The following is a 23877-nucleotide window of genomic DNA, read 5'->3' on the forward strand; positions in this document are numbered from 1 at the left end:
AGGCAAAAGTGAGCTTTAAATACTGTTTCTACACTCCCCGTTTCATGGTATTTACATTATGGCTCCCATCCAAGGCTCTGGTCCTCCGATTTCAAAGCAACAACTGAACAGCAAGAGTGCAACACTGCTCTAATCTACAACACAAATCTTATTAAAATGCAGTGAAGAGCCTGTATGGGCTTGCTTTTTCTTTGTAGATTCACTGCAGCTGTACAGATGTCTTAAATGTGCCATTAAAATGGTTCACAGGACCTGGCAGCACAGTTGATTTCACTTTAAGGAATGCTGTCAACATTAATTTCATTTTAGAAATAGACTTATTCTTGCTTCTTAAAATGATAGCTTAGTAAGTATAACTTACATCTCAGTTTAAAGTATACTGACAGATTTCTCTGGATTTTATTGAGCCTGAACTATTAAAATAGCTTATTTGTTTTTCAACGTTAGCCCAAGGTTATTGTTCTTGCTTCAGTCCCCTATCACAGCAAAATCATTCCATCCCCTTTTTCCTTCCCATCCTGAATCCTCACTTCAATAAAATCAAAGATCTTGCTATTCAGGTACATATGTATTCATGAAAGACTTTTCTATCTTCCCTTTCCCTTTCTCATCACCAGTTTTTAAGGAGCCTATGTAGCATCTATATGATGCTTGCACACATGTAAGTGCTGGTTCATGACAGTTCTTACACTGGTATATGATTCTCTACCTGGGAAAAGCTGGCGACTTGCAGATCGTCATGTGGAAGGGAAAGGCAGCTGAAAAAATGTTATACCAGACTGCCTGGTCACAGGTTAGGGGAAGCTGCAATTACTTTAGGTCTGGCAGGATGATGATTTGTTGGCCTAAATGATGGCAGGATGCATTTCCTGGGAGTCCTATGAAGAAATCTGCCTAAGACGCTATAGTAAAGTGTTCTAGAAAGTGTCTTAAACTAGCTCAGTTTCTCTTAAAGAATCCCCATGGAAATTTCCACTTAAACAGTGAGATGAGCCTTATTTAGAATTTTTATTATGTTAAATGCCACCTTCTCTTTCCAATTAATCTTTGCCTTTGAATACAGATGTATTGTTTTACTGATAACAGGAGTCTTTGTCAGAGAATATTTAAAGTCCAGCTATGATATATATAGCACTAAGCTGGTCACAGGGACCTGATTTCTATGCTGCAAGCAAAGCTATACAGCAAAATTGTTAAAGTAGGCAATGGAGGGTTTTGTAAAGCACAGAACTTTGTAAAAGAGTAAAGTCTTTGATCTAATATTACAGAAGGCTTTCCCAAAACCATTGGAATATTGGGAAAAATAGTGGAATTTAATGCTAGTTGCAGTTGCAGGATTGACATTTACCTCGTTTCCTCTCCAAAATATCCGAGGCCAGGAGTTTGCAACCACTTTGGTGCATATGAGCGTAAGAGCAAGCACACGGGATCAGGCCACAGGGCTCTCTAGCCCAGTATCCTGACAGTGGCCAAAAGCAGTTGCCTAGGAAGGAGTATAGAGCAAGTACACGATACTTCTCCAAGTATTCTCCTAACACTTGTGGCTCAGGAATTTTGACATAGATAGCATTAAGCATATAGCTAAAAACCAATTCTAAATCTAAAAGAATCAGTAGGATAACGCGTGTTAAGAACGTGCAGAAGTGTTCACAACATCAGAATTTCAGATAATTTTAGGAGAAGCAAAGTGGACACGTTAATTAGAAACCAGTCTAAGACTGCTGAACTCATTTCATATAGATCAATGAAACATCCATCAGACAGAAACAGTTATCGATCAGTTCTGACCTGGATTTAAATCACAGGCCTGGGGCTGCAGGGCTCTGTACATGGTTACCATTCCCAGAACCATATAATTCCTTAGAAGCACAACTTTAATTGAAAAACAGAAAACCAGATGGTCCAACTGAAAGACAATCAGAAGTCCCAGTATGCATTTACCTAAGTAGACAGATTCACAGACTAGAAGTAGAAGCAGCAGGAGGGGAAGGAACTGAAAAGAAACATGAAAATAACCACATTGTTTATAGCTAATACTAACATTACGTCTTCTTGCAGCATTTAAGCAACCAAGGGGCTTTATATGCCTTGATGCTTTACACATCCCATCAGCTTTCTCAGATGTAAAGATAAGAATGTGTCTTTCAATCCATCAGTAGAAACTGCTGTTGTGATAACAAAAACATTAAGGAAATTTTAAAATCACAGAAAAATAGCAGTTTCAGCAGTGAAAGCCAGGGTGCTAAAGTGATAGGACCATCCTTTTTTTGAGATGGGTTTAGAGCAAATGTTTGAAACCCTCAAGATGTGCTTTTTATAGCAATAAGTTTGTAATGTCACATAGATATTTGAATAGCCAGTGGTACTTTTTAAATAAAAGCATATCACTTAAAGAAGCGCTATCACTGGCCAATGTGGCCAGTCTCACAAAGCGAACAGCATGTGCTCTTTGCACTGAAGTCCATCTGAACTGAGTATGCCTTTTACATTGCCAAGATCTTCTTTGGCACTGAAGACTGGGCCCTGGCTCTATACAAGAAATACATCAAGTAGTTTTACAAGAAATGTATTGTTTATAAGGGATGTATCTATATTTTACACTCAGAATAGGTCCCAAGGTAGCATTTCTTGCACAAAGTTTTATAGAGTTCAGTTTTATCTTTTCAAGTAAAGGACTGCAGTGTCACATCTGTTACTGCTTTTGCAGTGTGATTTGCAAGGAAATAATACAAGGCATCACATTTAGTATCTGTAACTGTTTCTGAATTTTTACATCATTTATGGTGCCCTCTCATAAACTCTTGGTCCCATTCTCACTCAGACTCTTTGGTGCTTTCTCTCACATCATGCCTCATTGTATGAGCAATTGCAGTCAAACTTCAAATAGCACACATCTTTTCAGTCTCTGTTTATATTTGCTTCTGCTCTGATGCCTTTAAACTTTAAACTATATAAACTATTTACATTATGTATACATTATATAGATTATATAAACTACTAGCATCTACTAAAGTTTAGAGAAAAGGCAAGCTGTCTTGTCTGCTTTTTAAGTAAGCAGTTCCCACCTGTTCATTCCCACTTGACTGGCTAAAAGTGAACTATTCGACCATTTTTTTCTTGGCTATTTACCTAAAACAATGGAAACCTGAGCTGACTTGGATCCATGGGTGCAACTTTAATATAAACAAAAGAACAGGTACAAGAAACAGAATACAGAATAAACAGGGCAAAGTAGAGAGAGCACTAAGAATCCCTGAATTAAGGAAAATATACAAATTCTGGAAGTACCTAAGGTTCCCAAGCTATATAAGGATGAAGAACTCCTGGTGGTTCCCTGACTGAGATCTGAACGCAATAATTCTGTCTGTACTATAATGGGCTTTCCCTTGGCTGTGCAGATCTTTAGCATCTGTTGTTGAAAACCCCAGGTGTACTGTGTAGAAAGGAGAGAAATAAACAAAGGAGAGGGAGGGGAATTTTTTAGGCTAACAATATCCAACCACAGCTTGGATAACATTCACCTGTCGGAGGGCAGCTTAAACCATGACAAAAGCTGCCCAGCATTTCACCTTGTTTCAGCTAACAGGGGAGGTCCAGAAAGAGTTTGTGTTCTGGCCATCACAACCACATTCCTCATTAACCATCTTTGCCCAGGAATGGTTCCTTTGGAGCCCTCTGACAGAACAGCATTTGTGAACACATTGCATTGCTTATCACCACAGACAGGTCAGCCTAACCCAAGGCTGGCTGGAGCTGCTGCCCTTTCAGGCTATGCCTATAACAGCAAATTAAGTTGTGCCAGGGAACATTTCTAGGCTATGGAATTTGTCTACACCATGAAACTGTCAGCATGTTTTCTGGCACGGTTTTGACCCAGGCTTGCTAGCACTCTGCCAAACAGTTCCTGGGCAAGGTTCAGGAGTTAGCACAGGCCAGAGACCGCTACCAATACAAAGTCTAGATGTGGCCATACTCTTTCGGAGACTAAAAGAGTTTAAACGTATGGACAAAAGCTATTCCATGTGTCGTGGTTTAACCTCAGTCGGCAACTAAGCACCACGCAGCCGCTCGCTCACTCCCCCCACCCCCGGTGGGATGGGGGAGAGAATTGGAAGAGCACAAGTGAGAAAAACTCGTGGGTCGAGATAAAAACAGTTTAATAATTGAAATAAAATGATAATAATAATAATATGATAATAATAATAATAATAATAATAATAATAATAATAATACGCAAAGCAAGTGATGCACAGTACAATTGCTCACCACCCGCCGACCGATGCCCAGCCAGTCCCCGAGCAGCGGCCCCCCCGGCCAGCTTTCCCCAGTTTATGTACTGAGCATGACATCACATGGTATGGAATGTCCCTTTGGCCAGTTTGGCTGTGCCCCCTCCCAGCTTCTTGTGCACCTGCAGCCTTCTCAGTCGGTAGAGCATGGGAAGCTGAAAAGTCCTTGGCTAGTGTAAGCATTACCTAGCAACAACTAAAACATCGGTGTGTTATCAACTTTGTTCTCATCCTAAATCCAAAACACAGCACTGTACCAGCTACTAGGAAGGAAATTAACTCTATCCCTGCCGAAACCAGGACACCATGCCAGCTGGACTCAGTGCCAAAGGACAATCTTGTTATGTTTAATTTACTAGTACAGATGGATCCAGAGAAATCCCAAATCCCTGCAGTTTCGGGCCTTCTATATTGCTGTCTTCAAATCACTTGCTGTCTGGTGTATTACTGGATACACATTTGATTTTCATGCTGAGATGAGGAAATTTAATTTTCCATATTAGATTTACTATTCTCATCTAAAAAGGCATCTAAGCAACAGCTACACACTGTCACCAGCACCTGAGAAAGGAATCCTGAAATAAACTTTGATGGGGCTATCATACCAATTAAAAATACTCATCTGAGTCAGATGTGGCAAAATCAGACCCTGAAATTCCTGTGATGAAACATTTGCTACATTCACTATCCTCTATCTCCACATGCTACTCTTAACTCCTGTTTTGTTGCTTCAGCTTTCACTACCTTTCTTCTGAACCAGTGTATTTAGTGATTCTTGCATTCATGCTATAGTCACTGTTACAGGATATTTCTGGAATATTGCACTGCCTCCACACTTGCAAGTTACTGTAGGATTCCCCTTAAAGACTCCAATATCAAGGCAATTTTCATTCATACTGGTACTCCCACAGACCCCTCTGACACACACACAAAAAATTATTCTCATTTTAACTGAACCCCTTTTTACTGCTAGAGCACTGTTAGGGAGCCTGTAGAGCAAAAAATCAGGTGCCTAACATTTATTGATATTTTTTAAACAACTACTACTATATTTTTAATTATTGAATGATGAAATTGGATTTCCTCATTCAGCTTATAAAACCTAGTCCTCACTTGGTCCCTAAGCCCTATGACAATGTATAGAAAACAGTTGATGTGAAGACAGCAACATTTTGGATATCAAATGAAACTGTCACACACAATTCTAGGAAGGATATGCTGACACAAGCAGCTCTCACACGGTCTTCTCTAGGAGGATATCTTTTATTTGTGTATGATCATTGTATCTAGTCCATGAAGTCTATGGCTAGTCCCAGGGAAAAGCCATCTAAGCAGCAAAAGGCAGTGCAGTGTTCTTATTTGATATTTGCATCAAAGTGCTGTAATCAGATAGAAACTATGCAAATATTGCTGTATAGAACATTTATAGTTAGAACATTTTTATATAATAAACAGATCAGAAAGGGAAAACTTGATGCTTGATTCCTCAAACAAAATTTGTACTGAAATCAGTTAGAAATCACTGAGAGTTCTGATCAAGTAAATTTTAAACAGGAGTTAAAGATGTGGCATGGATACACTGTCAGTTAAACAAATATATTGACCTGTCTTTGTAAATCTTCTATTTTCTAGAAATCAATATCTGCACTTCCTCCCCCCCCGTTTTTTTCCTATTCTAATGATTTGACAAATGTTAGCTAACAAATTCTACTGTCCAAGTTTGCCCATATTTTCTCTATAAGCTCTTGCATTCTGTTATTTCTATTAAATAATTGACAGTGTTTACAAAAGTAATGCAAACCTTTATAGCATCAGAGCTGCAGGGTATACTGAATGTAATGCTTTATATAGTGAATAGTGATAGATTTATAAGGTTACACTTAATTTTCTTTTCTGATTTGCACCTCTTTGAGCTTTTAATAATTTTCTTCAGAGTATATTTTTGTCAGCATTGGTATTGACATGCTATGTATTTTTTTATTTGACATAATTTGAAATCTAGAAGTTCAAAACCAAAATAATCTTATAGCCTTCCAGTCCCATCTCTTTAATATTCCTAGCTCAAACCAAATGGAGGAAAAATGTATTGCTGTTAATTATTTGACACTGTAAAGCATCCTAAAGCCCTTTCACGGACTTTTATCCTATGCACCTATGTCCTGCATACAAAATTCCTTTCCAAAATTTCTTATAGTTTCTGTTGAGAAATCAATACCTTTTTGGGTAAAATGCCTTATTTATGGATTTCTCTCCTTTAAAAGGTAAAAAAACCCGTTAATATGCTGTCTTTGTAATGTCCATACCAGGGTTTTCACATTTATAACTTGCTGTGAAACAAAATTTCAGGGCCAGCTGGTGGTCCTATGACAAGGTAATGTGCTATCACTAATGAATGTAGCACTTGAACTCTGAACCTCTCTCAATTCCAGTAAGAAATATTGTGGAAAGAAGGTGTTTGGCTCAGAAGGAAAAAAAAGCAAACCTTACAGTGCTCCCAGCAGGCTCTTTCTGTCTATATGAAAAAGCAATAATGATAAGTACTAGAGAGCGCCACATCCTCCTTGACTTGAACAATAAAAGAAGACAATTCAATTCAGGTTCTTTGTATCCAAGAATAAGGCACCATTTCCTCAAAGCAAGAAAAATCCTCAAACAATCAAAAGACCTGCAGGGCATCCCAGTATGTAAGACAGCACCTATTTCAACCTGTTAACCCTTGCTAGTTCATCTGCAATAATCATACAGTGAATTTTATTAAGAAATAATGACTCTGCTTCCTCGAGTGCCCATGCTGATTTTCAAACAACCTGACACACTTCACTGGTAAGCATATGAGAATCTTATTCTGAGGAAATCAGTGCTCCAAGCTCCAACATGCTTCAAGTTGAACACAAAGTATCATGCTGAAATGGCTATTAAACACGAAGTTTAAATGTCTACCCCAAAAAAACATGTACAAAATTGTAACTGGAAATATGTTGGATCAACCGTGTCTCTAGCTAGGGAATTTTAGTGACATTAACAGCATTACTATATACACATTTATGCATCTTATTGCCAGGCAAGGACAGCAGAACAGCAGCATTCCACGTATTTCTTCACTGCAGCACATGGAAAAGTAATTGGTTTCTGATCTCATCATTCAGAACACATTTTAAAGTTGCACTTCATTTCCAGTTTCTTCTGACTACTCAAACCTGTGAGATTTTTCAGAATGTTTTATTTCATATATGCTGAATATCATTTATCACATGATGTCACCAAATACTTTGCCAGTGATTTTGAAGGAAGTGTTATAAGCTCATGCATGTTTCTACTCAGAATGAACATCAAATCACACTCCCTCTGATTTGTTCGGTCTTATATTTTATATAATATAAATGATCGTTCATAAATGTAGTTTGAAATAGAAACGGATATTGCAGGAGTGCTATTCATTTTAGAAAGACATTTGAATAATCAAAGTAATAAAATATAATATAGACAGGTGTGGGGATGGGAATCTCACTAATGGACATTCCTGAGTTTGATTTTAATGAGCAAACACTGCACCACCTGGCATGACAAAGCACTTAAGCAGAAAACAACGGAGAAAGGAATGTGCAGCTAGAAGGAGAAAAACAAGATAAAGACCATGAAGGCATTTTGCATGATCAGGAAGAACGGGCCAATCTGCTAGAGCATAGATGCGCGTGAACACAAGGCTATAACCTATCTGCAAGCTGCAGGTAGCGCGTGTGTACTTCTGCTTGCTATAAAAGAGGCTAACAAAAAGCAATAAAGGTCTTTGGTTGCCGTGTCTGCCGGAGTCCGTGCCGCTTTTCACCCCCACAAATGGCGCCCAACGTGGGGCGAAAATGCTGGAACAGAGCACCGGTGGGGAGCCAGCTGAACGAGTCACAGCCAGCGGGAGACAGAGCAGTCTCAGGAAAGAGCTGGAGCCGGAACTTTGAATCATCGCCTCGTCGGAGCAGAGGTGAGCAGCTGGGAAACTTAAAATGGGATCGCAACTAACTAAGGAGGAGGAATCTATACTATGTATTATTAAGAAACTGTTAGAAAAGCGTGGAGTTAAGTATGATGACCATACCCTCCGCCTATTGCTTTCATGGCTAAAACGAAAGGGAATTCCCCTTGATTCGGCTACTGCTTTTAACGGCGAGCGGGAGACCCGCTACGGGGCGCGGGACTTGCTCAGTTAATGGGGGAGGACCCTGTCAATACGCCGCAACTGCAGGCACGGCTGGTGCCTGAAATTTTAAGACAATCAGCAGACCTTGCGTTTCAAGCAATGGTAAAGGTCCCTGATACAGGACGACCGGTAAAATCTTTTACTAGCATTAAGCAAGGGACCAACGAACCTTATATGGATTTTATCGACAAGCTCCAAGAAGCTATTCAAAAACAAATACAAAATCCTGAAGCCAAAGAGGCATTGCTTATGAAATGGGCTATAGAGAATGCCAATGAGGACTGTAAAAGAGTCTTATAGACATTGCGAAATCCGACCATAATAGACATGCTTGACGCGTGCAATCGTGTGGGTTCAATTACACATAAGAATGAGGTTTTTGCAGCCTATTTAGCCGCTGCCTTGCGTCCCGGTAACAAAGCGTGTCTCCGCTGTGGAAACTCGGGGCATTTTAAATGGCAATGTCCTGAGAATCCTGTACAGAAGGGAGGATCGGAAGGAATTCAGCAGCCCCCTGGTATTTGCCCACGCTGCCGCAAGGGGAGGCACTATGTTAATCAATGCCGGTCGAAATACGATCTCCGCGGTCGACCCTTGTCGGGAAACTGGAAGTCGAGCGCGAGGTGGGGGTGCGCACCGACACAAATGCCACCCCAAAATCCCCAACCCCAAAACCCCATGAGACCGCTGTCTCAGCAGGCCTGGATCACCTCAAGGCCAGAACCATCGGCAGTGCCGGAGTGGATGTCTCCACAGCCACCAACCTCTCTATAAACGATCAGACTGTGCACAGGGTGCCCCTCAATGTGAGAGGCCCCCTTGGCCAGGGGCTGAGTGCCCTATTGGTGGGGAGGTCCAGTGCTACTATACAGGGTTTGTTTGTGTTACCTGGGGTTATCGACTCTGATTATACGGGACAGCTGCAAGCGTTGCTATGGACCCCCTCTCCTCCAGTATTTATTCCAGCTGGAAGTAGGATTGCACAGCTAGTTCCTTTTAAGAGTATGGTTCGTAATCGGGATCCTATTTCCCGGGGGGCTGGTGGATTTGGGTCCACAGGTGAACCAAATATTTTTTGGACTCAGCTTGTCCAAAGAACTCAGCCCACTTTGACCTGCACTCTAAAGAATAAAGGCAGCAAACCGGAACAACTGGTAGTGAAGGGAATGATAGATACAGGGGCAGACGTTACTATCATCAGTACTGCAAAGTGGCCTGGATCATGGGAAACCATCCCGGTCAACACAGGGCTAGTGGGAATCGGAGGCCTGTCGACGTCCAGGCAGAGTGCCAACTTAATACAGATTGTAAGCCCAGAAGGACAGGTTGCAACTATTCGACCTTTTGTGGTTCCTGTGCCGTTAAACCTGTGGGGACGAGATGTCTTGAGCACTTGGGGACTAGTGATTGGCACTGCTGATCCGCATCAACATTTTTAGCGGGGGTCACTGGCGCTCGGCCCACCGTTCGACTCACATGGCTCACCGATCAGCCAGTGTGGGTGGATCAGTGGCCCCTATCACAGGAAAAGGCCGACGCGTTGCGAACGTTGGTGGACGAGCAAGTGAGTCAAGGACATCTGGTTCCCACCACCAGCGCCTGGAACACCCCAGTGTTTGTTATAAAAAAGAAAAGTGGCAAATGGAGACTTCTACATGATTTACGGCAAGTAAATGCCGTGATTCAAGATATGGGGACATTGCAACCAGGTATGCCTTCACCGACATTGATACCTCGTCAATGGGACATTGTGATTATCGATTTGAAAGACTGCTTTTTCACGATTCCCTTAGCGCCGGAAGATGCTCCCAGATTTGCCTTCTCTCTCCCAGTTGTAAACCATCAAGGGCCTAGGCTGCGATATCATTGGACGGTGTTGCCCCAGTGCATGAAAAACAGTCCCACAATATGTCAAATGTATGTTGCACGTGTGTTGTCGCCCATAAGAAACAAATATCCTGACTTAATTTGTTATCACTACATGGATGATATTTTAATCGCCGGACGAGACCCAAAGGAACTCATCACAGTTATGAAAGATATGTTGCAGGGGTTAAAGACATACGGCTTGCAAATAGCTCCTGAAAAGGTGCAAGTGCAAGCCCCGTGGAAGTACTTGGGGTGGAAGATTTTAGAACATACAATACAGCCCCAACCCATAACCTTGCAATCTAACATTAAAACACTGAATGACTTGCAAAAACTAGTAGGGACTATCAATTGGGTACGCCCATTGCTGGGAATAGATAATGACATGTTAAACCCACTGTTCAAGTTGTTAAAGGGTAATCCTGAGTTGACATCTCCACGAGAATTAACGACAGAGGCCAAACAAGCGCTACAAAAAATATCACAGGCGCTTACCGAAAGGCAAGCACAACGCGTAATTGAAGGATTGGGAGTTAACTTGTATGTCCTGAATCAGTCCCGACAAGCAGTGGGCCTCTTAGGCCAATGGGACACCAAGGGTACCCAGGATCCCTTAGCCATCATTGAATGGGTATTCCTGCTGCATCAAGCACCAAAAATGATAGTGACAAGGGTGGAAATGTTTTCGATGCTTGTGCGAAAGGGACGCGCGCGATGTTTGGAATTAACGGGCACAGATCTTAAAACAATTTATCTCCCACTGACTAAAGACCACCTTAATTGGTGTGAGGCTAATAGCCTAGAACTACAGATAGCGCTGGAAAACTTTAAGGGACAAATTCTAATTCACTATCCATCTCACAAATTATTCTCCCTTAATGAGGAAATTAGTATAATTCCTGAATCGTTGAGTAAGGAGGTACCTGTCGAAGGACCCACCTTATTCACCGATGGATCAGGACGAACAGGTAAGGCAGTTATAGTGTGGTGTGAAAAAGGGGAATGGAAACATCAAGTTCACCATGTTGTAGGAAGTCCTCAGCTGGTGGAAATATACGCAGTAATTCAGGTCTTTCGCCAATGGGAGATGCCATTAAATTTGGTTACTGATTCTCAGTACGTCGCCAACGTTGTCAGGCGCTTGGAAAAGGCTTGGCTCAAAGAAGTTGATAACGAACCAGTGTTTTTAATGTTCAAACAGGTATGGGACTTGTTGAATCGCCGCGTAAACCCGTATTACGTGCTCCACGTGAGGAGTCATACCTCCCTCCCAGGGTTTATATCAGAAGGGAATGCGCGAGCGGATCGTCTCGCTGCCCCCGTATGGACAGTCCCTGTACCAGACATTTCTACACAAGCCCGATTGTCGCATGAGTTTTTCCATCAATCTGCCCGAATGCTGCGTTGACAATTTGGGTTGACTTGGGACACGGCACGAAGTATCGTACAAATGTGTCCTGACTGTCAGCAATTAGTTCCCATACCCCAAACAGGGGTAAATCCCCGAGGAGAAAAGGCCCTACAGATTTGGTAATCCGATGTTACTCATATCGGAGAATTTGGCAAACAAAAATATGTGCATGTTTCCATCGATACATTCTCCGGAGCTCTATGGGCGACCGCAGAGACCGGAGAAAAAAGCAAAGATATTTTACGGCACTGGAAAGGGGCCTTTGCTGCTCTAGGGGTTCCACACCAGATCAAAACGGACAATGGGCCCGGGTACATAAGCGCAAAAACGCAGGCCTTTTTGGCACAATGGGGCATTCGACATATCACTGGTATCCCTTATTCCCCTCAGAGCCAGGGTATCGTTGAGCGGGCTCATCTCACTCTCAAGCAGCTACTACAAAAACAAAACGGGGGAATGCTAGGGGAAGCACCGCAAGCCCGCCTCCATTAAGCAATATATGTGTTAAATCATCTTGCAATAAGGGAAGACAGGACAGCAGTTGGCAGCCCTAACACAGTAATAGCGAGACACTTTACATCTTGTAACTCGGCTTCTCCAGCAGGAGAAAGGGCTCGGGTGTGGGTCAAGTCATTGGAAAATAGCCAGTGGGAAGGCCCTTATGATCTTATAACATGGGGGAGAGGATATGCTTGTGTTTCCACAGATCGTGGACCCCGGTGGATACCTGCCCGCTGCGTTCGACCGTATCTGGACAAGGAGCCCAAGGAGCCCACGGATGCATCAATGGTTTGAAGTAGATTACTGGGACTTACACAAAGTATCTCATTCGATATTTGGGGAACTACCTAGTGGACCAGGCCGTGCTGGGGTATATAGGGGACCAAGTGGGTTGCCATTAGCCGTGGACTGGGAACACCAGGCGGCAGAGAACAGTCAACTGGATAATCGAGAGGTGACAGGAATTCCCTGCCTCCAGTGTCCCGGATCAACACATCACGCATGGACTTTGTGCAAATGTGATAATTGCGAAAGAAACCGGTATTGTCACTCTCAGTTCCGGGCGGGAAGGTGCACAAGGTGTAAAGGGAATACCACGGGGAACGCCGAACCACAGAATCTACAGCTAGTGTGTGGGAGATCACATTGTGTCCCCCAGCTGTGGACTGTGTGGGAAACGGACTGGGAAAGTACCAAACGACAGTGTGACAAACGACTTGGGTGGAAACGGAACAAAAAGAGAACGTAAACCATGACGCCAGCATGGGGGGGTGTCTTGTGGCTAGTATCACTGTGTGCGGTTGCTGCGTTATGGGCACCCTCACAGCCGAAGGAAAATGTTTGGGTAACTCTGGCCAATCAGACAGGACAGGATTCCATCTGCCTGTCGATATCTTCCCCCGGAACCCCTTTTCTACCTGCCTAGTGGGGCTTCCTTTAGATAATTGGGACTTGGGCCTGATTAGTCCTTTCAAGGAGGCCTGCGGGGGGGGACGACACGCCACTGACAATTGGGATGGATGCCTACCACATCTTAATCACTTGCCAATAGAACCTCAGGAACTCGAGCTATTAGGGTCCATAAAAATGGATTGGTGTTTGTATTTCAATTATTCAGGGGCCAATGTTTCCTGAGCCTGGCCTGGCATTCCCTCTCATATTAAAGGTGGGCCGTGTTCGTTGGGAAGATTAACTCTACTAATGCCAAACACATCTATGATCCTAGACCACAGGAGGAGCACCCCTAAGACGCGTGGTAAGCGCAGAGCACATGCCTACACTTCACAATGTGATGATGCTGTCGACCTATGGAACCGGAACACTATAGCTGCGGTTGCAATCTTGGCTCCAGGTGTCGCAGCAGCAAAAAGTTTGGTCACATTAAATAAATTAGGATGTTGGCTAGCGAAACAATCAAATGCAACCTCTGAAGCACTAACGGGATTACTAATGGATGTAGATTCTATACGACATGCTACTTTGCAAAATAGAGCAGTGATAGATTTTTTGCTTTTAGCGCAAGGCCATGGGTGTGAAGAGTTGGAGGGAATGTGTTGTATGAACCTATCTGATCATTCGGAATCAATTCACCGCAGCATTCAGATGTTGAAGGAAGGAGTACAGAAGCTAAGAGTGGAAGACCCCTGGGACTGGTTGGATAAATTATTTGGGAAATGGGGTCTAAGTGGCTGGTTAAAAGGACTAGACAAGCTAGGAGGGCTATGCTTAGTAATGTTCCTTTGCATCCTGGTTTGTGTGCCGTGTCTGTTACAAGGTATGCGAAAAATGATTGAAAGATCTGTTTCAGCAGTGTTTCTAGTAAAACAAAAAGGGGGAGATGTGGGGATGGGAATCTCACTAATGGACATTCCTGAGTTTGATTTTAATGAGCAAACACTGCACCACCTGGCATGACAAAGCACTTAAGCAGAAAACAACGGAGAAAGGAATGTGCAGCTAGAAGGAGAAAAACAAGATAAAGACCATGAAGGCATTTTGCATGATCAGGAAGAACGGGCCAATCTGCTAGAGCATAGATGCGCGTGAACACAAGGCTATAACCTATCTGCAAGCTGCAGGTAGCGCGTGTGTACTTCTGCTTGCTATAAAAGAGGCTAACAAAAAGCAATAAAGGTCTTTGGTTGCCGTGTCTGCCGGAGTCCGTGCCGCTTTTCACCCCCACAGACAGGTGTTACATATACAGATACTGCATATTAAGAACAATACAGCTGTTGATATAGCTTACAAGATGGGGTAATAGTGCTCTATTTCAGTAGAATAGCTTTCCAAGATACTTTGCTGATCTTATTTAAGGTCCCAGGGGTTCAACAGTCAACAGATTTACTCTAGCAAGCATAACTGCAACACAATACTCCAAGGCAGAATACTCCATATAAAAAGTGCAAACAGCAATAGTGAGCTGTTGCAATTTGAGTTCATTTGGCAATGACAAGGCTTTTTAAGAACTAGCATAAAAATTTTAATGGGAAAACTATAATGTGAAAACAATTTTATTGCTCCAGTATAAAAAAAAAATAAGGTAATGTCAATATGAATTACCATGTGATCTCCAACATTAAAGTTGGTCACTCGCAGAGGCGATCAGCTCCGGTGCAGACGCATCCCGCAGCTGAGCAGCGGATCACGGCATACAGGGGGGTTTCCTGAGCCGGGGAACCCACAGGGGAGCGCAGAGACCCCCGCCGGGAGCCGGCAGCTCTCTTGAGGGCGGCTGACGAGGTGTGGGCGGGACCAGGAGTAACGGCTGCCACCCCCCATTCCCACTAAAGGCAGCCCCAGGGAGCACTAGCCACCAGGACGGGCAAATGGGGCGTGGCGGGGCGTGGCAGTTTCCACGGAAGGGCACGCAGGGAGGGCGCCTCTTCGAAGGATAGGCATTCCATGGGCCAAGTGGGGGACTCGGCGTACATATAACCCAGCAACTGGGTGTCACAGGTCAAGGGCACTCATCCTACCTGACCCTCAAGGCAGAATGGTGGGCACTCGTCTGAGGGTAAAGGCCGTGGCTCCAGCTGGGGGGTCTGCACCATCTACCCCAGCGGCGGCCGATGCCTCCATGCAGATGGAACTGCTGAAGGGAGAGGCTGCAGTGCAGGCCTCAGGCTGCAGGAAGTGCCTAGACCTCTCTCCTGGGGTAGGGACAGGCAGCAGACCTGCCTGCAAAAGATGTGCCCAGGTCGAGGACCGCCTGCAGCAGGTAGCTGAGCTGCAGGAGGCAGTAAGAAGACTGCGTAACATCAGGGAGGTAGAGAAGGAGCTAGATAGCTGGTTCCAAGCACAGTCTGCAGCAGACTTGTGGCCCATGGCCAAACAGCCAAAAACTCCCCCACCGGCACATGCAGAAGGGAGCGGGGGGGCCAATAATGCAGAAGAATGGGCGGTTGCAAAGGCAAGGACCAGCAGGAGGAAGAGACTTCCCCCAAAGCCTGAGGTGCCCTTGCAGAACCGCTTCACCGCTCTGCAGGCCAAAGAGGAAAGTCCTGTCACACCAGGAGAAGTGCTGGAGCTGAGTAATGCAGCCTGATCTGCCCCCCGCATAACAACCAGCGCAACTAAGGAAAGGCAACAGGTGATAGTAGTAGGCGACTCTCTTCTGAGAGGTACGGAGGCACCCATTTGCCAACCGGACGCACTCTCTAGAGAGGTGTGCTGCTTACCGGGGGCTTGCATCAGGGATGGCACCGAGAGGCTACCAAGCCTCGTACAGTCCACTGACTATTATCTGCTGCTGCTGTTTCACATGGGCACCAGTGACACAGCCAGGAGCAGTCTGAGGACTATCAAGGACTACAGAGCCCTGGGAGCAGTGGTAAGGGACTCGGGAGCACAGGTAGTTTTTTCATCAGTCCTGCCGCTCAAAGGGAAGGGGTTTGAAAGGGCCAGTCGAATCTGGCGAGTCAACAAATGGTTATGGGACTGGTGCCACAGCCAGGGGTTCGGCTACTTAGACCATGGGACTCGCTTTGAGAAACCTGGTCTACTGGGGGCTGACGGGGTCCATCTGCCAGAGGAGGGGAAGAGCATCTTCGGTCATAGGCTTGCCAAGCTGGTGAAGAGGGCTTTAAACTAGAGATCCCGGGGGAGGGGAGCCTCAATCCATCCCACTCCTACCAGTTTGATGCCAGGGCCAGCAACAGATGCCCAGAGCCTGGAGAAGGAACACAGGTCAGCAGGAGAGCACCTGAAGAGCAGCACAAAGGAACTCCTGCCAGTAAGACAGCTTCATCGGGGGCCCAACTTCAATGCCTCTATGCAAACACACGTAGCATGGGGAATAAACAAGAGGAGTTAGAGATGTGCGCACGCCTGCAGGGCTACGACCTTATTGGCATCACGGAGACGTGGTGGGATGGCTCCTATGATTGGAGTGTTGGGATGGAGGGATACAGGCTCTTTAGGAAGGACAGGCAGGGGAGACGAGGAGGGGGTGTCGCCCTCTATGTCAATGTCCAGCTGGAGTGCATGCAGCTCTGCCTGGGGATGGATGAGGAGCCGACCGAGAGCTTATGGGTCAGGATTAAAGGGAAGGCAGGGACAGGTGACATTACGGTGGGGGTCTGATACAGGCCACCCAACCAGGAAGACCGAGCGGATGAGGCCCTCTATAGACAGATAGGAGCAGCCTCACGCTCACAAGCCCTGGTCCTCATGGGGGACTTCAAGCACCCCAACATCTGTTGGAGGGACAACACGGCAGGGCATAAGCAATCCGGGAGGTTCCTGGAATGCATCGATGATAACTTCCTTCTCCAAGCGGTAGAGGAGCCAACGAGGAGAGGTGCTATGCTGGACCTTGTTCTCACCAACAAGGAGGGGCTGGTGGGGAATGTGAAGCTCAAGGGCAGCCTGGGCTGCAGTGACCACAAAATGGTGGAGATCAAGATCCTTAGGGCACCGAGGAGGGCGCACAGCAAGCTCACTACCCTGGACTTCAGGAGAGCAGACTTTGGCCTCTTCAGGGATCTGCTTGGTAGAGTGCCATGGGACAAAGCCCTGGAGGGAAGAGGGGCCCAAGAAAGCTGGGTAATATTCAAGGAACACCTCCTTCAAGCTCAGGAGCGATGCATCCCAACAAAGAGGAAGTCAGGCAAAAACGCCAGGAGGCCTGCGTGGATGAACAAGGAGCTCCTGGACAAACTCAAACACAAAAAAGGAAGCCTACAGAGGGTGGAAGCAAGGACAGGTAGCCTGGCAGGAATACAGAGAAATTGTCCGAGCAGCCAGGGATCAGGTTAGGAAAGCTAAAGCCCTGATAGAATTAAATCTGGCCAGGGACGTCAAGGGCAACAAGAAAAGATTCTATAGGTACGTCGGGGATAAAAGGAAGATGAGGGAAAATGTGGGCCCTCTCTGGAACGAAACGGGAGACCTGGTTACCCGGGACACGGAGAAGGTGGAGGTACTCAATGACTTTTTTGCCTCGGTCTTCACCGGCAAGTGCTCGAGCCTCACTGCCCAAGACGCAGAAGGCAAAGGCGGGGACTGGGAGAATGAAGAGCTGCCCACTGTGGGAGAACATCAGGTTCGAGACCATCTAAGGCACCTGAAGGTGCACAAGTCCATGGGACCCGATGAGATCCATCTGCGGGTCCTGAAGGAACTGGCGGATGAAGTTGCTAAGCCACTATCCATCGTATTTGAGAAGTCGTGGCAGTCTGGAGAAGTTCCCGCTGACTGGAAAAGGGGAAACATAACCCCCATTTTTAAAAAGGGAAAAAAGGAAGACCTGGGGAACTACAGGCCAGTCAGCCTCACCTCTGTGCCTGGGAAGATCATGGAACAGATCCTCCTGGAAGCTATGCTAAGGCACATGGAGGACAGGGAGGTGATTTGAGACAGCCAGCATGGCTTCACCAAGGACATGTCCCGCCTGACTAACCTAGTGGCCTTCTATGATGGGGTGACTACATCAGTGGACACGGGAAGGGCTACAGATGTCGTCTATCTGGACCTCTGTAAGGCCTTTGACATGGTCCTCCACAACATCCTTCTCTCTAAACTGGGGAGGTATGGATTTGATGGGTGGACTGTCCGGTGGGTGAGGAATTGGTTAGATGGTCGCATCCAGAGGGTAGTGGTCAACGGCTAAATGTCCAGATGGAGGTTGGTGATGAGTGGCATCCCGCAGGGGTCCGTATTGGGACCGGTACTGTTTAATATCTTCATCCATGCCATAGACAGTGGGATCGCGTGCACCCTCAGCAAGTTTGCAGACGACACCAAGCTGAGTGGTGCGGTCGACACGCCAGAGGGACGGGATGCCATCCAGAGGGACCTGGACAAGCTTGAGAAGTGGGCCTGTGTGAACCTCATGAGGTTTAACAAGGCCAAGTGCAAGGTCCTGCACCTGGGTCGGGGCAACCCCCAGTATCAATACAGGCTGGGGGATGAAGGGGTTGAGAGCAGCCCTGCCGAGAAGGACTTGGGGGTACTGGTGGATGAAAAGCTGGACATGAGCCAGCAATGTGCGCTCGCAGCCCAGAAGGCTAACCGTATCCTGGGCTGCATCACAAGAAGCATGGCCAGCAGGTCGAGGGAGGTGATTCTGCCCCTCTACTCTGCTCTGGTGAGACCCCACCTGGAGTACTGTGTCCAGCTTTGGAGCCCTCAGCATAAGAAAGACATGGACCTGTTGGAAGCAGGTCCAGAGGAGGGCCACGAAAATGATCAGGGGGATGGAACACCTCTCCTATGAAGAAAGGCTGAGAGAGTTGGGGTTGTTCAGCCTAGAGAAGAGAAGGCTTTGGGGAGACCTTATTGCAGCCTATCAGTACTTAAAGGGGGCTTATAAAAAAGATGGCGGCAGACTTTTTAGCAGGGCCTGTTGTGACAGGACAAGGGGGAATGGCTTTAAACTAAAGAGGGGGTAGATTCAGACTAGATATAAGGAAGAAATTTTTTACGCTGAGGGTGGTGAAGCACTGGAACAGGTTGCCCAGAGAGGTGGTGGATGCCCCATCCCTGGAAACATTCAAGGTCAGGTTGGACAGGGCTCTGAGCAACCTGATCTAGTTGAAGATGTCCCTGCCCATGGCAGGGGGGTTGGACTAGATGACCTTTAAAGGTCCCTTCCAACCCGAACTATTCTATGATTCTATGAAAGTACTACAATGAAACTAGCATGTTATTGCAGTGAAAGCACACACAACACAGTTACATAGTATGTAGCACTGTTATAATAATAGTAAGAATCTAAGCTTAAAAATGTAGAGAAGTTGAGGGGCAAAGAGTCTGTGTTCCAGTTCCTAGAGGGCACAGAACAACAAATGATTTGAGATATCAAGGGCTGCAGCCTACCTAAAAAGACGTGAATGAGATATAGCCTAGGAAACTCTGGGAAATTCACCTTTGTGCCATATTAAAAACATATTCACTTTATCTGCTGTTCAAAACATGTTAGATGACCTGGTTGTATTTGATCCAAGGTTTCCCAAGTTTTAATGGCTGCCCATCATTAAATACATTTTTATATGTCTTGTATTCTTGCACAAAATAAAAGAAAATTTTTGTTAATAAGGCTGTTACAAATATCTCACAAAGGAAACATTGCTCAAAATCTTCAAGCACCCAAGGAAGATGGCAAAGACCTGAAGCTTTAATTCCAGATCCCACACTGTTAAACGTTCTGCTATCCTCCCCTCCTTTAAGTGAGTATCACCCTATTACCCAAGTATTAGGAGACGTGAGCATCAGCAGCTCCTGCATAAATAAGTTTTTGCTATCCTTTTTTTCTGAGGAAAGTTTGCAGAAAATAACACCTGTTCCCTGGCATCACACTTTCCTATATTTGGCATCTTTCTGCCATCTCTGAGGTGTTGGCAAGGGATGAGGGTTTTTGTACTCTTGGGCAACACAGCTGTTTTACACTTTCTCTTTCCGCACGTTTGCTTCCTCAGCAGAAGAAGGAAGAGGTTTCAGGTGATCAGGATGACAAAGATAACTGACAGAGCAAAAAATTATGCCTTCTGTTATGCATCCACTATCATAGTTCCTACATTAATTTATATTTTTTGTGGGAAGAAACCAGTTCCTAACTGGTATTTCAAGATACTCTTTAATAACGTGTATCATTTTCAATAGACTATATATTGCACAGTTGTTTATACCTTGCTGCACAGATAACAATATTTGTAATCTGTGTTATTTCTTAATGGAATTTAATTCAGAATATATACTCTGCTGTACTTCAATACCTTAAAAATACTGTCTACACTCTATTATTCAAGACAGAAAAATGATGCGGGAAAGAATTAATTGCTTTTTCATTACTATGCCATATGTCTGTGCGTATATATATATATATAGGTTATGACATTCAACGCAAACCTACAGTAGCTTAAATGCTATCTATCAAACTGCTACAGCTTGCTTAGTTCACAGAATTATTATTTTTGGCTTACCCAAATCTGTAGCTTAATTCTTTTTTCATTTTTGAAAACCGTTTTTACTTTGAAATCGATCCCAACTGTGCTTACAAATGCAGACGTAAAGGAATCATCAGCATATCGGAACAAAAAGGAGGTTTTCCCAACACTGCTGTTGCCAATAATGAGCAGTTTGAACATGTAATCAAAGTTCTGGTCAGATGTATCTTTCTGGCCATATCTGGAATCTTGAGCAGATGCCATCTGTAATTTAAAATAAAAAGAAATAGTTTATTGTCTCTTGTATCATATAAAACTGGAAACATTTAGATTTTATTGGAATTTTGATAACAGATATGAATGAACTCAAGAAGTTCACAGAGGCTTAAGTCTTTTTTATGATTCTTGTATCCATGGTAATAGTTCCGGTTGCAAAAGAGGATGTATCAAAGGTAAACATCACTGGTGACTGGTACCAAAAAAAAAAAAATCTAAAAATCCAGGACAGTTCTTGAGTATATGATTAAAAAAGATCTACTTTCAGAAAATGTGATGAATTAAATAGATGGTGGAAATATAGACAAAGATACTTCACATGTACAAGAAAGAAATGAGATGAATGCTGGGTTATGATATAGGACGTATACTTCCAAGCAAAAGCTTAATCTGTTTTACATCTGATAGAATTCTTGAAACATTTATTTTACTGTAAATATGCTGCTGTCTTTTGTAATGCCTATAACCTTATTCAAAGCATTTTGCCTTTACCAGCTTTCAGTTATCATACCATTAAATAGTGAGTTGGGTATATACCTCTGAAATAAGGTCTTGATTTTTTCCAGTTCTCATCTCTTCTATAGTTTTGGAATTTGCAATGTTAATGCAACATCATCATAAGTGACAGTTGCCAATGTTTTCAAATTTGAGTCCTTAAAATACAGCTTCTAATCCATATAAAACACCTGAATAAGCACAGATTAGTGAATACTGCTAAATAGCAAGCTTATTTTGCTCTAGAGTACAAAGATCATGGGTTCCATTTACAAAAAGTACACTTTTAGCTTTCAGGAGGGTTGCAGAGATTAACTTGAAAACCTGACCAAAATTCTACCTGGGAAGATCAAAAAGCAGATGGCAAAAATAAAGAACTTACTTAGTTCTAAGTAGTGTTTCACCTCATATGCTTTTTAAGAAAAATAAGTATTTTGGGAGCCTGGCAGGATTTTAAATTCTTGGAGTTTGGCAATACTAAGGGCAATAAATTTGCACACTAATTTCAGACAGAAAGACAGACAGTATATCCTAGCATAAAGGTTTATGGAAAAGCAGCCCACGTCAAAGCTTTCCAAGTTAGACATCTCAGAGTGCATTTGGGCAGTCAGAGAGGACACATGGAACCAGGACCTTGCAGAAGGGTGAGGGCTGTACACTAACCCACCTTCTCAGCAGAATTTCAATTGCTGCATAAATTTTCTGAGCTAATTCTGCTGTCTCATAGTACAAATAACAGTATGCCAGCTTCTTTGGGCTACTGAAGAGGCATATAGAAGTGGGGACAAAAAGTCCTGAAGGAGACAACGGAAGTAGCAAGCCTTTGAGAGAAAATTCAGTGTAAGATTTATATTTCATAAATAATGCAGTAGGGTGTTTTTGATTTCAGAATTACCCTTTTATTTAGCAGTGACTGAAGTTCTTGATTAAATGTAGTCTTGGGTACCTACGTGTTGGCATCCTGAGTTTTTGCATTGGCCTTAACATTTATTCACTTCTTTCACAGGCATGCAACAAAGAAGCTTTAGAACAAAACCCTAAAAATTACCAAGCGTATTGTCGTGGTTTAACCTCAGTTGGCAACTGAGCACCACACAGCCGCTCGCTCACTCTCCCCCAGCCCCGGTGGGAGGAGAGAACTGGAAGAGTAAAATTGAGAAAACTCACGAGTTGAGATAAGAACAGTTTAATAATTGAAATAAAATAAAATAGTAGTAATAATAATAATAATAAAAGAATATACAAAGCAAGTGATGCACGATGCAATTGCTCACCACCCGCCAACCGATGCCCAGCCAGTCCCTGAGCAGCGGCCCCCCCGGCCAGCTTTCCCCCAGTTTATGTACTGAGCATGACGTCACATGGTATGGAATATCCATTTGGCCAGTTTAGGTCAGCTGTCCTGGCTGTGCCCCCTCCCAGCTTCTTGTGCACCTCCAGCCTTCTCAGTCGGTAGAGTATGGGAAGCTGAAAAGTCCTTGACTAGCGTAAGCACTACCTAGCAACAACTAAAACATCGGTGTGTTATCAACATTATTCTCATCCTAAATCCAAAACACAGCACTCTACCAGCTACTACGAAGAAAATTAACTCTATCCCAGCCGAAACCAGGACACGTATACATCACTAATCTTTCATCTTTCTGATTTCTACAGCGAAAGACAAAACAAATCCTGTCCACCTTCGCTACTCTCCCTTATTTTAAAACTATTTGGGGATATTTTGTTTGGAACATGAGAAAAAGAAAATCAAATGCTGTTTATACCAGTCTAATCACAACCGGCTATAAAGTAGTAAAGAAGAGAATGCTGATGATGTGTACAATTTGCAACCACAAGTCCAGCAGACAAAAGACTGTGCAGTGGCTGGGGATGCCAGTGTGTAGCCTGTGCACTTTCCCCGGCAGCCTGTTCTGCTGCCCTTCTGGCTAATCTCTGTAATGCAGCAGCTGAAATCAGTAGTTACCACTTCTAGTAAGAAGAAGAAAAATAATTTTCTTTCTTGATTTTATCTCCTAGGAAGCCTTCCATGTAGCTTCTTCAACTCACTTAAGGTTTACAAAAAAGGGTTTTAGCTTTCATTTCATTTGCTGACCTCAGTCCTATGTGCCTTACAATTCATCCCTATGTACTTTAATGCCTAACACTTCAGAAACAGTATGATTCAGTGAGCAAAGGAATCAGGAGACATGGATTCTAATAATAGTCTTGTTAAATCTTGTATATTATGTAGCCTTCCTGAGTAATAACCTGTTTCCTGTGGATGGTTTTAAACATAGACTTTCCCCACAAAGAAATTTCAGTTCTCCTCTAAATTAATGTGTTTATGTGCATTACCCATGCAATAGTTTCCTTAAAAGTTCTTAAAAACTAATACAAAATTAAAAACCGACACCTTCACTGTGTCTTGAACTTATGGATTCATTACTTGCAGTACCATAGGCAGAATTATAGGCAAGT

The 23877-nt window shown here is 44.0% G+C and overlaps 1 protein-coding gene across 1 annotated transcript in view; it reads right to left on the minus strand.

Annotated features, from left to right (window-relative positions):
* The window catches only part of LOC143172022 (ras-related protein Rab-3C-like), a 218220-nt gene that overhangs the window by 184590 nt on the left and 9753 nt on the right, over window positions 1-23877 (minus strand). The window contains exon 2 of the mRNA XM_076361237.1: window positions 20683-20910. Coding sequence (XP_076217352.1) covers window positions 20683-20910 — 228 coding nt within the window. The remainder of the gene's footprint in view (window positions 1-20682; window positions 20911-23877) is intronic.

The sequence above is a fragment of the Aptenodytes patagonicus genome, chromosome W (assembly GCF_965638725.1).
Source record: "Aptenodytes patagonicus chromosome W, bAptPat1.pri.cur, whole genome shotgun sequence".
Classification (NCBI taxonomy): domain Eukaryota; kingdom Metazoa; phylum Chordata; class Aves; order Sphenisciformes; family Spheniscidae; genus Aptenodytes; species Aptenodytes patagonicus.